The 17,862-nt window shown below is 39.3% G+C and overlaps 1 protein-coding gene across 2 annotated transcripts in view; it reads left to right on the plus strand.

Annotated features, from left to right (window-relative positions):
• KDM4B (lysine demethylase 4B) overlaps positions 1-17,862 on the plus strand; it is a 97,113-nt gene that overhangs the window by 33,439 nt on the left and 45,812 nt on the right. For both annotated transcript variants that reach the window (XM_068919739.1, XM_068919740.1), the window contains exons 6-8: positions 5,623-5,672; positions 9,430-9,533; positions 13,959-14,096. In XM_068919739.1, the coding sequence (XP_068775840.1) occupies positions 5,623-5,672; positions 9,430-9,533; positions 13,959-14,096 (292 nt within the window). The remainder of the gene's footprint in view (positions 1-5,622; positions 5,673-9,429; positions 9,534-13,958; positions 14,097-17,862) is intronic.

The raw sequence follows: 17,862 nt of genomic DNA on the forward strand, positions 1-17,862 counted from the left end.
GGGCATTTTAAATGTGCTGTTTGCTTTTAGTTTCTGTTTCTTATTTCAGTAATTATAGCATGTTAGACTGTGTGGGCCCTGTTTGGCCAGACCTTGTGCAGACACTGTGAAATTAACTTTCCTGCCTTCTAACATGAGTCAGACCAAAGTGACATTTCCAAAGCCTTGCAGTTGAACCTCCTGCCCATGGTGTCCAATCTCCAGTAGAGAAGGGGTGCGTGAGATTTCTTAATCTAATCACTGCTTAATCCCTCTGTGTTGTTGCAAGGGGAGGCTGAGTTGCTGTCATGCGGGGAAGCAGGGGGGAGGCAAGGTGTTGTACCTATCAAAAACTTTGCGTGTCGCAACTGTAGCAAGGGAAGGTTGAACTAAGGGAAAGGGCGGTTGGTCCTCGACAAAAGCTAATGGATTGCTTCAGCTGAGGACAGTTCCTTTTAAAGAGAGAGAAACTGGGGGAAGAGAGCGTGAGCAGGCTGAGGATTGCCTGAGGCAGCAGTTCTTTGTTGTGGATAACGTTTTTAATAGCTTTCAATAGCCAAGAATATAAGACAAAATTAAATTGTCTTCCCTCCTCACCTTCCACTGAAGAGGCAGCCTGGAGGACAGGATCTAAGCTGGACTGGAAAGTCCCTGAAGAACACCTGATGCTAGAAACAGCGTCATTGCAGAAGCGAGTTCCCTGTGACGTCGTCTTGTAACGGCTTCTGAACTGGTCCTCGCGCCCCAGGATGGCCTGTCTGTTCTTTCCTCCTGACACACTCGTTTAGCTCTTAACTCACAAGACGTTTGCTTATTTATTTTCATTGTTCTGATAATAATTCTAAGCCATTAGAGGGGAAAATTGTATTCAAAAATGCTGTTTCACACTTTATTTGTTTGATGATTTAGACCGATAGAAAATAGCACATTTGCTAGCTTTTATAGTCTGATAATTATCCACATCCATCAAGCCATTCCAGGGGAATAAACAAAACACCAAGAAAATTACACTATTAATGACATCCTTTATGGCAAGCAGGAAGGATCTTTCTTTTGTATTGAAGATAAAAAGGGGACAGTCCGGTTAAACTTACTCCCTGCCAACAAAAGCAAGCTACCACTTCATGGCAGTGCTAATCTAACATGTTTGTAGGTTTGGGGCAAAGAACTTCTAGAGCTGGGATCCTGTGGCTTGGTAATTAAAATCAGAATCCGTTTTTTCAGGATACTCCAGAAGTCTTGAAAATTACCCTGAGGTAGTTATCAGATATGCTAGAATTAGATTTTTGTGAAACAACTTTGGAAGCTGAAAGTCTCTTGCTTAGTAAGTTCTGGATTTCTCCAAGTGATACCTGATCTATTTCAGGGGCCTCCTTGCTCCTATTTCAGTAAAGAGACTAGGAAGAGGTAATTTAAAATGATCAGTATATTACTTGCAGATTGCTGACTTCAGGGTAAGATGACATTTGAGTCATGTAGCTATAATTTCTTTATTTTGAGACTTTTCTCCCCTCCCTTAAATCTTGTGGCAAAGCAGCGACACAGGTTATTCATACCATAACCCAACAAATTGTTGAGCGGCAGGTTTTCAGGTTAGATTTGGCGCTCTGTTTCAGTCAGCTCCTGGAAGGCTGGCTCATGAAGGTGCTTACTAGGGTGTAGTCTCTTCTTTTGTTTGCAAGCCCAGTTTCCTGGGAGTTTGATGCATCTCCAAACAGCTGCTTGTTTAGCTCTGTTTAGGTAGACTTAGCTTTCAGCAGGGAACCTTGCTGAAGCAAAAGGGACAGATTCTGCTCTTGAGGCAGTGACTCAAGGTCACTGTTTTTGACGCGGTTGTGTTTCTCGCTGGCTGTTGCAGATGTCTTCTCTGAAGTAGTCCTCTATAAAAAGCTTGTTCTTACCAAGGGCTGTTAAAATAGTTTATGCATCGCTTCTCTTTTAGTTTTGTGGCTATTTGGGATGATGGAAAATCCTTGCTCCATCTTCTGCTGTGGTTTAAAGCAGTATCCTTTCAAGGCTAAGTCAAAGTTAGGCCTGTTTTATTCCTAATTCAGTTCTATGCAGGCAGTGGGATATCCCAAAACTGCTCCTGTTAACGCTGCTGAGGTATCGAGTAGCTGTCAGACTGATATTTTCGTCTGGTTACAGCCCAGGTCAAGATCTTTAGTGATTATTGTGGTCTCTTTTGGCCAACTAATCTAAAAATCCTAGGGTGGGTTTGTTTTTTTTTTTTTGGCTTGTTCTCAGCTGCTTTTTCTTCTTTTCCCGTGTCTCCACAGTGGAGTACATTTATGCTATGATCTAAATGGGACGGGTAAGGGAAATAATTTTATATGCAGTCTGGTGTTGGGGGGGTGTGTTGTGTGTGTGTGTACGTGGATTTTTTTTTTCCTTTTTTTTCTTTTTTTTTTTTTTTTAAGATTTTGGTAGGATTTTGGTGCGGAGAGTTTGTTTTTGAGCAAACCAACTACCTTTTAGTGTTGGGGCTGAAATACTAAAGGAAGAAGCAGCGTTACTATTTGGTTAAAAAAAGCTTGAAGTATGCAAAATGATGCATGCCTAAAAGGAAATTTATATTGTAAATGCTTTACCATGCATAATTTTGGCAGTTGTCTCTGGAATTAAAGATGTTTTGCTGTTGATCCAAGCCCCAACCTGTGGGTACAAGAGGGACGGTAACAAATCGTGTTGAATGGCAGCGTTCTGTCAGCTGCTTCTATCAAGGATTTTGTCCCTAATAAATGCCTGGCCATTTTTCATAGTGAAAGCAGGAGGATGATACCATAAGGTTGTACACAAAAGCCAGCCCTTTATGGATGTTTATATGCTCAATTACAGTACCCCTTTGATTGCAGCAATTTCTAATCTTTCCATGTCACATCCATTGTTATCCTACCTTGTAATCAATCATTTTATGTCTGATCATATAGAGCTAGCTAGCTCAGTCTGTGCCATACTTGCAGAAGCCTTCTGTTTCTCTCACTGGTCTTAAATAGCAGCCCCAAATCTTTCTTTACTGCCTATGTCTATGTAAATCAGTCAGATTTGTAAGTGTAACTTAAAGCAGAATTTGACCTATTTTAATGGTCTTCTGGAGTTAATTTTGTGAATTCCCAAGAAGAAATCTATAAGGATATATAGGCTTTACTTTCTAAAAGACTAGCCCAAACAAAAAAAGTTAATTTGTTAATTTTTAAAATTGGAACCAGCTGTTACTCTGTGAGTCTATTCTGTGGTAGGGTATTTTCACTTGTATATTATTACATATAGTTTGTTCTTATAAGCTGGAAATTCCTCCTGTCTAGCTGGTGCCTATCCAAGCAAGTCCTTTTTCTTTGCCTCTCCATGGACCGTTCTTTAAAACTCAGCTTGGCTTTTTGCAGTCTGCAGTTTCAGATAACACAATAACCATGTTCCAATGTATTAAACTTTTAACATCCTCAAGATTCAATTAATCTTATCTTTACAACTCCCAATTACAGGCACTAATTAAGTGAAGGTTGCATTGTGGACTGGGGATATTACGTTAATCATCAGCCACCTTGTAGCCATAAATTAGTTCTTTCCCAATCCTTCAGCATTTTTCCCAGAAGGAATGGAATGTCTCATTTCCCTGTTTTAAGGGACATTAATCCCACAAAGGAGCTTTGGATCGGGATTAGTTTTATCACATTTATGTAAGTGGTGAATGGTCTTTGTAAAATGAAAGCTACTGGCTTTGTCCAAGACAAATGAAATTGAATTTTTTTGATAATTATGCAGTTTAAGGCACCGTCAAACTTTAGTCAGAGGATGTTGGGAGCACTTTACTATATTTATTATTTTATAAGATTAGGTGCTACATAGTGTTTTCCCTTAGTGTGTGTTTTTTTTTTTTAAGCCATCAGTTTAAATCGGCTTAATGTCTAAATCTTGAAGCATCGTATATGTGATTTCTTTCCTTTGTTGTCCTTTCTAACCTGTCAGATCGCAACAGGTATATTTACTTTGATTTCAGACAAAAAGAGTATGGGATGTGACTTCTCTGTATTTTTCCTCACATTGTAGATAAACTTTTGACTTATAAGTTGAGAAGTTGAACAAGGAGACTGGCTGAAAATCTCTAAAATGGAGTGTCTTTTGAGAGATCCTATCAAAAGTAGAGCAATACTGTGCACCTCTTGTTGAGACTGTGCAGTTGCCTGCTACAATATCCTGTTTTCAGCTTGTTACAATGAGAGGTGATGATTTTTGACATCTTTATTGAAAATAACAGGAAAATGCGTTCTTCATTACTCCTGTTGAACAAAAGTTATAAATGCCTAATTTTTACCTTTGTGAACACTGAAATAGTGTAACTCTAAAGCAATAAGGTAAGTAACAATTTATGAAAAAAAGCCCAGCCATGTGAAACTTTTCTCATCTCTGCTGAGAAAGGTCAGACATAGCACCATTTCTGTAATTACCAGAAGTGTTTTTTTGTGATTTTTTTTTTTGTTGTTGTTGAAGTTGTTTCTAATGTCTTTGTATTAAAGCATATTCAAGTGTCCAAATTGCTTTTAAGAATTCAGCTCTTATTTCTAGCTTTCTGATGTCAGCTGAGCAAGCGTTCAGCAGTCGTGAGATGTTGAATGCACAGATGAGCTCATTGGAAGGCTTCTGAGTGGTGGAAATGATCAGACTTAAATTTGCCATGACTTAGTGTATGATCTGTTCACGTGACCGAACTGTTTTAGAAGTTGAACTCAGCTGCAGTTTTTTGATGATCACAGGAAAACCTCTCAATTAGAATTTTGTGTGACTTTAGGCAGTAGATTGTTTTTCCAGAATTAGGTTCACTACTTTGCACTAGTAAAACAACTCATTTGCAGACAAATTTCTTGGCACTCTCTTTACTACTGATCATACAAAGCTGTCTTTAAAAAAAAGTGTAGAAGTTGCTCACTATTTCCTTTAAGGCTGTTTTCCTCAGAAGATGCTGAGTTTTTCTGCTCACCTCAGCAAGAAAATTATCTAATAGTTTAATTCTGTTCATTTCACATCGAATGATATAATCCACCACCGCTTTGACTGTTGCGATGAATATTTACTTTTTGAATAAAACTAAAAAGATTTGGACAGATTATTCTTTGAAAGAGTTGATCTTCGTTCCCTTTAGATATGTCAGCATACATAACCCTTCCTCCTCATCTTCTCAGCCTGTCTAAAATGTCTTATGTGTTAATCTTCAGCACAGCCTCATAGTTTCATTTTGCAGGTATCTTTCTGGCAGAAGACAAGTCTACTGTTCCCTATCCAGATTTATTTCTATTTTTTTCCAGTGCTGTATCATCACTTTGTCATTTTAGTTCTCTTTCTACTTTGTGAAGTCCTGTGATGCTGTTGAAAAAAAAATTGCAGGAAAATAACACACATCATTTAAAGCATCAAAAGATTTTGATTACAATACTGACTTTCTTCCATGTTTATGTGTTCTTCATTGTTTATGTTTTCTTGATAAGTTCCAGACTTCTAAAATTTTAGGTTATGTTTCTAGCCATTAGTTTTAAGTGTGCTATTCTGAAAGCTATTACCACACTTGTTTTTACCCTTGTAAAAAATTTCTTTCACTCTTTTTAGGTTGGATTATGACTTTATTTTTCTTATCTGTTAACTTTTTCCTAGGTATGCCATACCTCCAGAACATGGCAAGAGATTGGAACGCCTGGCAAAAGGTAAGCTTTGCTTCTTCCTTTGTTAGTGTTGTTTGGGCAAATATATGGGTACGTTCGTAGTGAAACATGGAGTATTTGGGAGGAGAATCCCACCCTTGATTGTAAATGGACTTGCAAAGAACTGATGTTTAACTGGCTGCTATAATTTACTCTTGCAAGAACCACTTGGTCATTCTGCATTGCTGTAACAATTTCGGGGCCAGAAACCTTGTCATCTTGCCAGAAGAGCTGGAAACAGTTCCTACCAGGGCAGCTGTTTTCTCAAAGCCTCAGTCTGCTGACACACCAAGGCCCTAACTGAAACTGTTGGAAAAACCTTTAACCTTGAGGCTTTGAGACTAAACCCTTCCATTGTCTAGGAAACGAATTTAATAAGAGTCCCGTCGTGTTTCTCCATATGTAATACGTGGTTTGTCACAGTGAGAACTCTGATCCTGTTGTGTGGATTGCAGTCTGTGGGGTCTTTGTGATACGTCCCCGCACACATAAACACGCTCTCTACTGGGAAAAGATGTCGTGGAAAGTATTCTTGCTTCCTACATTAGAAATGTTACATATACTGTATTCATATTGATTACTTTGGAGCATCTTAACTAGAAAAGCCCTTAAAAATTCACTAATCAAGCATTCAGGGAGAACAGTTAGTGGAGTTCACTTTGATGTATAACAATGCATGTATTCAGTGACTTTCCTTTTATTCTAGCCTCGTTCATCTTATCAGTACAATAAAGTTCCTCTTTAAAAAAAAAAAAAAAAAAAAAAAAAAAAAAAAGGTTCTTGCCTGACTACTGCCAAGGTCATCCTGGAAGTTGCCACCCATCCTCAGTGAGAGGGGTGAGCGCAGAGTTCGGGACTCCTGCTGCTTTCCAGTTGATAATGCTGGAAGCTTCAGGGAAGATGACTGACTGCAGAAATATATATTTTTTAATTTGTTGATGTTGTGTTAGGCTTTTTTGTTGTTGTTGTTGCTATTTCCATGCACTTGCAAATGTTCTGAGAGCTGCCCAGCTAAAAAAAGCTCCTGCCCCAGAATAATTAACTCAAAATCTACATATTTCATCCCCAGTGAGGCATACTTTAATGGTTTAAATCTGTTGTTGAAGTTAGTGCAGCAGAAGCAGGCAGGAAAATCTGGAAGAACGTATTCTGGTGCAAAACAAAACTATTCTGAAACAGTTTTTCCAGAAGGTAGACAAATTCATAGTATTAACGTTTCCTGCTGACCGACTGACATTCCATTGATTGTTTCATACTTCGGTAAAAAGAGGAGGGTGTTAAAGGGAGCATCAATTGTGCAGGATAAATGTAGAAGAACTGGACATAAACTTCCTATGACAATATTGTTTTCCTGTGCACCAAAAGCCATGACCACTAAATACAAATAACATTGAAAATTATTACTTGAAAGTGCTGCATTTACTACTTCAGGTCTGTACAATTTAGGTGAGTCATTTGTCAGGTTTTATAAAAGTTACCATTTCATCTGTTAAAAAGTCAGTAAATTCAGACAACGCACCGCTGGAATATCACACCAGATTCTAAAGTAAGCAATATGGCACGAGTCTCTTGCTGGTTGTAACTTATTTCTACTGATGGTCAAGTTTTGAGACTTGTTCGTGGTTGGAAATGTAGAAACCAGAGCACGTTACCAATGATCTGGTCTTCATTTTGAGCGTGTTCTTTCCTTTTGCTTTGTGGCGCATGGAAGTTGGAATGGGAGGTGTTTCGAAATGAGAGTGAGGCGCTATCACTTCTTAGGCAGTCTCCCCATCCTGTGCGTCAGTGGCCTATGCTATGAAGAGGTTCAGTATGGAGATGTGAGTGTGCAGTTAATATGGAAAATGAATAGCTGAGCTGTAAATGGGCTCACTGGGAGAGTTGTGGAGCCCATGGAGAGAACATTAATGTGTTGCCATGTTATTGGTGCTAATCACTTAAAATGTGCTTCTTTATTAGTAGCTTTAATGAGAGCCACTTAAACTGTGCATTAAAAAGAGGAACTGCAGAGAGGGACGACAGACTGGGTAGCAGGCAGTCATAATTTTAATTGAAAAGCTTTTAGTGTAAAAAAAAAAAAAAAAGAAAAAGAAAAAAGAAAAGAAAACCAGGAATCCAGTAATCTCTTGCACTTTCTGATATCCCTTCCATTACGTCCCATCAATTAGTTTTGGTTTTAGAACTTGGGTTATTTTTTTCCCAAATGGTGGTGTATTTTTAATCCCTGCAACCCGTAATTTGTTGATTGAATCACCCGCTTGGAGTGGAACGCGTGGTCTTGAACACAGCGCTGTTACGTTGGTAAGTCCAAGAAGATAAAGGGCAGAGACCAGAGATGTGACAAATCTGAATAGTCTTATTTTGGGGGGAAATTTAATGAGACAGCTGAACTGATCTAATAGCCAAAAGGTGAGGTCTCTCTGTTTCCCCTGCTCCTGGCTGTATATGGGTTTTTCCCTCCCTTTTGGTAGTTCTGTGATTTGCAAGACTCTTTCTGACAGTTTACTAGGTTGATTCACTTCAGCAGTTATTAACTCTTTTGTTATGTTTTTGGACGGTTTAACCAGTTGAATTGCCTCAGTGAGAAGTTTGATGAACACTAGAGCAAGTGTAAGGGGAGTTAGGGTGGCAGAAATCTTGTTTGTCTGCAAAGAACAGCTAGACTGACTCTGCTTTATTGCTGAATGGTACCTTGAATTTCTGATGTTCCCCAGCAGAATGCCCTCTGGGGATTTTGCATAGAAACTAGCATAAAATGGTCATTTTTGTTCTGCAGTACAAAACTCGGAATAGAACTGAGCCTATTAAAATGTGTCTGGCTGATGGTTTTGGGAGGGAAGTGCTGACATCCAAGGGTTTATCAAGTTTTTAGCTCAATCTTAGTATTATTAATTATTGTGTCTTGTTTTAATGGCTCAGTTTGAACTTACACTTCATAATGTTAAGAGATGCTGTCTGAGGCGGATTATACTGTCTGCCGGGCTCATGAGAGAAGGCTGTGGCCAGTGAACGAGCGTCCCTCTTGCTGTATGACGTTGTAATGGAGGTGGATATGTTTTGTTTAATTTCTTTCTTCATATCTTATATTAACGTTTGCATACTTTTCTTTTTTTCTTTCTTTCTTTCGGGTAGTATGTAGGGCAGAATGATCTGGACTGTTATGGGTTGTGTTACTTTCCCAGGAATAAGATGTAGGGCAGAATGATCTGGACTGTTATGGGTTGTGTTACTTTCCCAGGAATAAGATGTAGGGCAGAATGATCTGTGCTGTTATGGGTTGTGTTACTTTCCCAGGAATAAGATAGATGCCCATCAGAGAAGGTATAAGTAGGGCATAGCAGCATTTGGAGTAGATTGTGAGTTTTGCCTTATCTGTATTCAGAAGAAAGGTGGCTCAGGGGTTAGGATGCTAGCCAAAACTTGAGAGAGCCGGGTTCTGTTTCTTACTTTGCCAAGGTTTTACTGAGATGTGGGCCAAGTTGCTTGTTCCCAGATGCATAAGAAGATTTAAATGCTGAATCTCAGCTTGAATGGAATTTAGACTTATGTGCCTCTGTCTGTAAGTTTTTGCCACAACATTTGTGTAGTACCTTAAACAAAGAGGGGTGCCCTAATTACTGATGTCTTCAGTAAGATATCTACTGCTTTGATCTGTATAAAGTATTTAGGCAGGTTTTCATTTGGTTAGCTTGTCTCTGATTAAATAACGATGAGATATAATATTCCTGTAGTGATGCTCCTCTTTTTAATGTCCCTCCAGGATTTTTTCCAGGAAGCTCTCAGGGATGCGATGCTTTCCTCCGTCACAAGATGACCCTTATTTCACCCTCGATCTTGAAGAAGTACGGCATTCCTTTCGACCGGGTATGTACAAAGATGCTTTGGAGATGCTGGCAAGTTGTTGAGGTGCACAAAACATCACACCCATCTTAAGGAAGCAATTCAGTGCAAGCAGCTGGGGAGTAGATTGCTTGATTTCTAAATACACTATGATACTAAATGTATCTTATCAGTTTAAACCAGTAGCTGCTTATAAATGAGGATTTATGGTTTGGCTAAGCCACTTTTTGTAATGTACTTTTAAAACTTTTCACTAGAACTAACTAAAGCATTGTAACGTTGTCAGTCAGGGAGTGTCTCCAGTTAGAGAAGGGTGAACTGCTGCGACTTACCAATAGGCAGCATAACTCATTGATGATTCTTGGAATACAGACTTATGTTTTTGTGCCAGATCCGGTATGAACCACAAGCTAGAGTTAGACATACTGCTTCTCTGTTGTGTAAGCGTTCTTTCTGGACTAAGCTTTGCCAGTAAGGATCCATGAATCCCTTAAGTTGTGTTACATGAAACGAAGGGTCATATTTATTTGGTATGATTGCTTTAAAATGCTTATTCTTAAAACTTCTCTGGCAAGAAGTAGATATCCTGAGCCAGACATGCTTACCAAGGAATTAGTATCTGTGCAGAATCAGTCAGACTACTGCTACTGTGTTATCTGCATACAGAGGTCTTGTCTTGCCAGAACGGTTAAGGACAACGTTTGAAAGTATGACCCTGCCTGGGTGAGGGGTGGGAGAAGGGGGACTGAGGTTGAGGTACCAGGCCTCTAACTCCAGTGGAGAATGTCAAAGAATACTTGATTCAAACTGATTTTGTCCTTCCCCCATCCCCTTTCTGTCATCAGCTGTGGGCATTATGGCCATCTTTCTCTAAATAAAGAATTCTGAGTTCTGATTTTTTTTTTTCTAAAACGTGGTTTTGCTAGAGTTAGTGCACCTGAGACAACAATATAGCATCTATTTGATGAGCCTAGTGATTCTTTGAGATGGAAATAAAAGATCTTGGCTATTTTATAGCATAAAAACTATGAATTCATTCAATTTACTGCTCCAGAGAGTTTCATTTTTCCTAGTGGAAGGCTGTGATGAATGAAATTTGAAGTGTGATCATCTGACTTGTCAAATGAGCTTGCTGTCAGTGTAGGGGAGACTTGCATGAAGCATTGTGGTGCTTATGGTTCAACATCAGTGGCTAGACTAGTCCTAGTTTGCACATGGTGGTTGATATTAAATAGTTCATAGAGAGTAACAAACCGTTTTTCTTGTAATCTCTCTCTGGAACCTAATTCCCAAGTATGAAAACATGGATATCTGATGTGACTGAAAATGATAATGAAAATATCTAATTGCAGCATTTGAATTTTTTTTTGTAGGGATGTTCGCTTTACAAATTTTGGGAGAGTTAGATGAGTGGAATATGGAATATGATAGTGATAGTTAACGCATAGCCATCCTTCTTGGGAATGACTTTTGATAGGCAGTTAAAACGTTCTCTATCCCAACCACGTTCAGAAAAGAGTACAAAATCTGTAGCCAGAGAGGTCTTTTGAAAATCTGTCTGTACCTTATCCTTATTTAATGGCCTAAACGGGACTTAAATGGTAAAGCAAAAAGAGTTCTCCTTCTGCTTCTGTACCTGTTGAATGCTGTGTCTTAGTACTTGTGGTGTTTTCCCTATGAAGTTGTTCAGCCATAAGCCATAGGGGATATAATAGTTTCATGAACAGAGCCTAAAAAGCGATCCCAGCTTATCTAAGGATGATGCTGAAAATACTACTAAAAAGGTACCTCTTTGTACATACTAGGCATTCTAAGTGAGGTTTGCTCTGTGATCCTCCAGTGACGTGCTCCTCCTGCAGAATGGAGGAGGGCAGGAAATGGGAGTTAATTTCTGGCTCTTCATTCAAGCAGTATATCTGGGCAGTACTCTTGTCTCTCAGAGTTCAGGATGTAAAGGAAATCTTAAAACAGTATTCGTGCAAGACTCCAAATGTTTGAATTTTGTAGATGGGCATGTTTTCCTCCAACATGATATATTGTTATGTGTTTGCTTTTCCATGTAGCTGAGGAAAGTCAAATTGACTAGTAATTATATACTAAGTGATTTCTGATCAATAACCAAGCCAGAGTAGCAAAAGAGTTTGTAAAATGGCAGGATAGAAAAGCTTTCCTTCCAAATTTATCCTACGTCAGCTTTACCAGGCTATATAATAATAGGGATAGCAGATGAAACAGCTTAAATTAGGGTGCTTTTAATTTGTAAAGTAAAGAGACTTTTCCGCTTAGGTAGGCTTCCCGCTGTAAACCTTTTGATTTGTGGCATTAGGGTTATTTGCAGATTCCTGCCTGGCATCTCTTCCATGTCTTTCTATACCTACTGAGTATGTATAGAAAATAAGGGCTATCTGTCCTGAGCTAAGAATCGGGTGTTGTCTCAGAATTTTTTTCAAAAACAGGACAGATCAGTGTACGTAGAGAAGGCAATGTTATTTTTCAAAACCAAACTTTATTTTTTAAAGAAAAGTGGAGTATTAGCATCTTAATTGAAGGAATGGAACTCCTAATCCTGACTTTCAGAATGTGGGGGAAAATTATGCTTTCTATGATAGCTTCTTTTCTTCCCTATGGCACTCACTGGAAGGACATTTTAAATGTAAAAGGGAGGAGCTCTCTTCAGTCTGAGCAGCCTAAATCTGAATAACTCTTATCCTGAAATAGGAGCTTTTGAAGGAGGAGCACTATTGTTCAGGGATAGTGAACGTGTCATTTTCTTTTGAAACAGAGATAGGACCCCTTCATCTATATTCTTGGCAGACTTCAATGAAGTGAATAGGCACGCATTTATAAATCTCTGTAATGGTATTTACTTCTGGAAAAAAGAAAAGCAGATCAATACTAGGGCTTTTTAATAATTAAAAATGTGTATTTCTGTAATCTCCTATTGATTTCTCCATTTATTCTGCAAGAGCTTGCAGAAGTCAGTAAATTTAGGGCTTTCTCCATGAGTGGCAGTTTGTGCTGGCTTTCCTTCAATAGTTATTACTTTTCTGCATGGCCTATCCATCATCTTGAGTGCTTTCTAATTTATTGTAGGGATAATGTTGACAGCAGTGACATGGAGGACATACACTGTGGGCTTGAAATGAAGACACCAGGATGTAGATTTCCTGACAGAAACATAATCTTTCCGTCTTTTGAAGTTAGCAGTCTCCCGCTGTGCTTTGATTTATGGCAAGGCTGGGTGGGAGAACGCTCCATGATGCTGGGTGCAGGCCAGGCTTCAGGACCTCTCATCCAGAAATATTGCAAGAGCTTCTTGCATTATGATACCAGATTTTATTCTTTTATTCTTTTTCTTTCTCCTGCTAATGTTAATAGCACTGGCAAGTTTAGGTCCAGCCTAGTGGGTGAACTTCTGTTTGTTTACCTTTTGTTATTTGGACCCATTTTAGTGTTAAGAGACTTAAGTTCTTTGAATGATCTGTAGGCTCCAACCTGCTCTGTTGTGAGTTACTACCGATGGGAAATAATCCAAGTGTAGGTGCTTGTCATTGACTGCTTGTTATGAAACATCTATCAGCACTTCTGGTTTTAAAAAAAAAACTAGGAAACGGACAAAATTTGACTTTACCCTGTCCGTAAAAGGGAGGTGCTATCACGTGCTTTTGTCAGCTGGAGAGCTGGAACTGGAAGGATCGCTATAAGAGCGCTATATCACTGCCAGTTATTTTTATGACATATGCTAGTATTCTGACAATTAGATTCCTTTTTTCCCCAACATCATCTCCTCTTCATAAGTTTTAAAAAGAATTTTCTAGAAGAGGCAGGAATTGATTAGCTTACGATTACGGCTATCATCTACAGAGTTTCTAAACTTCTTAAACCTCCTTATGTTAATAATGTCCATAGTGCTTATTGCTGTTTTAATTCTACTTGAGCAGACAAACAGTGGGCTGTAAGTTTCAGGTTATTTGATTTCCAGGGGAACAAATGGGAATAAGACGTAATATAGATGGGTGGGGAAGTACATGTAGTGAAAGGTAGCACCCTGTGACGCAGAGTGTGTGTTTGGGAGGGAAATCCGGTTTACTTGAGTCCACTGACGTGGTGGGAATATACATTTGGACTTCCATCAGCTAAAGTGATCATGATCTAAAGATTGGTTGGTCTTTTGGGATGCTGCGGCCTGGGTCCTTTTTTGTAAATGCAGCCTGAGAGTCAGAGAAGAATTGAGACCTTTGGACTGCTTCCATCCGTTGTACTGTCTTTTTTTCCGTAATAGAATTACTTCAGAATTTCTGCAATTACGAGAAATTGGTCTAACTTTAGCCAAGAGTTGACAGTGTCTTTTCAGTGAATTTTAATGTTGTTTTTGAATAGGTCTCTGTTCTCAAACTGCTATGTCAACTGACCTGCAGGGTATCTCTTCCTATTATTTTTGTTTTTCAGATCACCCAGGAAGCTGGAGAGTTTATGATTACATTTCCTTATGGTTACCATGCTGGCTTCAATCATGGCTTCAACTGTGCTGAGTCTACCAACTTTGCCACTTTGCGGTGGATTGACTATGGAAAAATGGCAACCCAAGTAGGTGTCTGTTTGGATGAGGAGCTGCTTAAAACCGCTAGCTGGTTAAATACAAATGCGTGAGTGGGAGGCTTGCCTTTTAGAACAAAACTGAAAATGCCGTTGCTCTGAGAACATGCTCTCTCAGCTGGTGATGGCAAGTGAAATGATTCTCGTAATAGCAGAAAAATCCTGTTGCTGAAGAAGCTGTAGGTTTGTCCTCTCTCTGTCCCCCACCAGTGTTCAAGTAGCTGAACCCTGTGTTGGTATTTCTAATCTTTTCTTATTCCATTAAGGCCATGTGGCAGTAGGTGTAGGCTCTAAGGTTGTGTGGAGTGGAAGTCATACATTTGAGTTTGTTCTGGAGTTAAAGGAGCAGTAAGAAAAAACAAAAACTGTAAGAGGCCTCAAATCAGTTTTACGTGTCTTAAATTTAAAAACAGCTAAGAAAACTTGATTCTAAAATTTTAAAAGTCATGTTTGTCTACTCTGACCTTGTATACCAGTTTATCTGTAGCAAATGGTCATGGTTATACACCCCAGAAAATTGGGTTTATCATGTAAATTCTGACAGACCCTTAACTACAGCAGTGCCAGCAGGCACCACTCTAATATTAAAAGCAATTTTGGGCTCAGCCATGTGTTCACAAACAAGTGACATTTGGGAAGTGCAGTTTTAGATTGAGCCTCCATGCTTACATTGTTAAGCAGCGTAGCGTGAAATTACCGAACAAGCAGCATAGAGAGCTCTGAGCAGATCTGGGGAGAGAAAGTCGAAGTGTGGAAGGAGACGCCCAATTTATTTCCATTGCACTCAGTGACACTTGTCTGTTCACAGATTCCAATTTAATATTACCTAAACCACGCATTGCATACGTGTTAATTAACCCTTTGATACCTTAGTAGCAGGTTCCAGATGAGGTATGAATCCTGTTATGCTGCAAGGGCAAAAGGTTTGCTTAAATCTCATTTTGAGTTAAATAGAACTTAATGAAATATCAGCTGGCTGTGTACACTCAAGCTACCTACACATTTACAGAGAGAAATCCTACAGTGTGTGTATGTGTGGTTTTTTTTTTTTTAAATGGCTATATTGATTCCTCTGCTCTCAGACAAAATTAGATTATACTTGCCTGCATTAGAGCAGTGTTTTCTCATGTCATATTCTCATTTATAAAGTTCTCATTTATAAAGTTCTTGGAAACTCTTGACTGGGTGGCAGGCTGCCGGTACATACTGTTACTTCATAGAGTCCGGTTGCCTTTCCTCGGGTTGGCAACAGGGCTGTCTTGTCCTGCTGATACTCAGGAGACTGGTGACAAGACAAGGTTTAAAACCAACCCGTTGTAATGTTGTCCTGAACGTTATTCTGGGGATTAAATTTGGATTCTGCTTCCCAGACCTATGAGTACAATGATACATGTCAATGGCAGAGAGTAAGAGAGAGCTCACATAGGAAGGTAATGGCTTACCTCAGAAAAACCCAGATGGAGCAGTGCTAATTGCCTGCCGGAGAGATGAAATGTTCTGTTAACCACGGTGGAACCTGCCTAGACTGTAAAAATACATTATAACCGAAGTGAAGTTTAATGATCAGCTTCTTAGAAGCTGGTCCTGCTGTAATTGTAGAACAAGCATCAGCATTAGCAGAAAATCAACACTTCAGCAATGGCTGCAGAGTTGTGCAGGCAACTAATTGCGGATAAACATATCTTGTATCTGTGCGACCCCCTAGCAAGGATGAACAGATGCTTAAAAATTCAGTTGGAAATTGGTTTAGTGAGCACTCAAGTGAATAAACTAGTTGTCCTGTTCAGGTCAAAGCTTTTTAAGAACCGAGTGGCGAGGTTTTGGAGTCTCTTTCAGAACTGCTTAGGTGAGTTGGTATAAAGGAACTGGAAGGGGGTATGATTATGTGCGAAATGGTAATCTAGGGAGTGGTAACTGGTATCACATTTTCAGATGCGAGTTGTAACTGTCTCTGACAAGTAGCCTGTTACCGTATGAGCATCCTGACTGAAAGGCCTCTCTTAGCTAAGCACAGAGCCGATATAGAGATAAATTTGTGTCTTCATCTCAGGCTCAGGTGGGAGATCTAAGAGTTGATGGTTTTTGGCATATAGGTTACCACAAACGTTCAGCAGAATTCTCTGCTTTTTCCTTTAGGTTTGCCCTGGTCTTGTTTCAGCTTTTTAGTCGTTATAGGGGCTTGCCTCCTAAGTCTGATTTGCTCATCTTTCTGGTAATTGCTTCTCTAGCCTCGATGCTAAGCACTGATAAGTGACGGACAAAATTTTTGTCATCTCTCGTGTTGTCTGTAAATCCTCAGGACTGGTTGATCTCTGTTCTTAGTAAAAGTCAATCTCTTAAGATTGAGAGGAAGGGTATAACATTTTCCTTTACTTCATGTCTCTAATTATATGGTGGTGTACCACTGGGAAATAGCTGTCTTTCCTACAGCTGGAGATTGTGCCCGGAAGTATAAGAATTAACAGCTCTTTAACTGTTATCCCATTTACTGTCGATGTAAATGCCTCCATCTGTCCTCAAGGAACCTTGTGTTGCAACTGACTTCTTCCCATCAAGGTGACTTTGAGACCAACCGCAGTTTGCCTGTTCCGCTTAAACTATGTGAAAAGCTGTGGCTGAATAGCGCATCTGGCAGTTACTTGTCTGCGAGTGGGAAAGACACCTTCAGTTAATCTCAGGGCTCCCATAGATAATCCTGGGGTGCTGTCACTAGGTCTTTCCAAATACTTAATGGTAATTCATTTCGACGTTCCTTGCTATGTTGCACGAGGAGGTCAAACTCTTGCAAGAAATGCTGTTTTTAAGATGGTCCTGTCTGACTAAGAGAATGAATATGAATCTGTTACAGTGCGCCAAGCAAAAATAGATCTGAAGAAGTGAGTTGGAGGGTTTTTCTTAGCATTTGGGGCTGGTACAATATTTCAGGAGTCAGTCTGTAGTCCGAATTCTCTGCATTAGACTTTAACATTACAGATTTAAATATTTCAGTTGAGTAGAGATGGTTTTATTTTCATACGCTGTAGTAAATGTTTACCTGCAAAGACTGAGCCAAAAAAAAAAAAGAAGGATTTTACTTTCTACTTCCATGATTGGAGTTCTTCAGGCATTAGTCTTCCGTTCTTTTCCATGTTTTTTTCTGTTTGGTTGTTAAAGAAGGCCTGACGAATGAAAGGCAGTGAATGATAATTTTCATTCCCTACCATTACTTTTTTTTTCTTTTCTTTTCTTTTTGTGGTTCTTTTTGCATTGCAGCTGCTTTGCTTCACTCTGTTTCTGAAACTTCTGGGACGCATCCATCGATAGACTTGTGGGAGGGTCTTGCTTAGTCAAATATGTAGCCAATAACCCTTTTAAAGCCAAGTGTTTTAGTAGAGCGTCCCTTCTGAAGTCGAAGTGGCCCATGGGTCTCCCCCTATTCAAAAAGGCACTTTCAGAGTGTGTAATCTTGTAAGAAGTTTAAGTCTACCTCACAGGTCAGCTTTTCTATTTCTTTTGCAAACTGGACTGGAAATAAGTGGATGGGAGGGGAACAATTTCTTGCACTTTCCTTTATATTAATAGCAGGCACTCCTGAACGATAACATCTGTGTTACTATAGGTTGACATTTTCCTACCTTCATTTTATCTCCTGTTTACTGCAGAGATAGTGCTGGAATTATCTATCTCAATATAAAATGGGGTCAAGTTGTCCTGCCTGCCCAAATCCTGCATTTTGTTCTGAAATAAGTAGCCTTCATCTCATCCTAGCTAAGACCCC

The sequence above is a fragment of the Struthio camelus genome, chromosome 26, assembly GCF_040807025.1.
Source record: "Struthio camelus isolate bStrCam1 chromosome 26, bStrCam1.hap1, whole genome shotgun sequence".
NCBI lineage: Eukaryota > Metazoa > Chordata > Aves > Struthioniformes > Struthionidae > Struthio > Struthio camelus.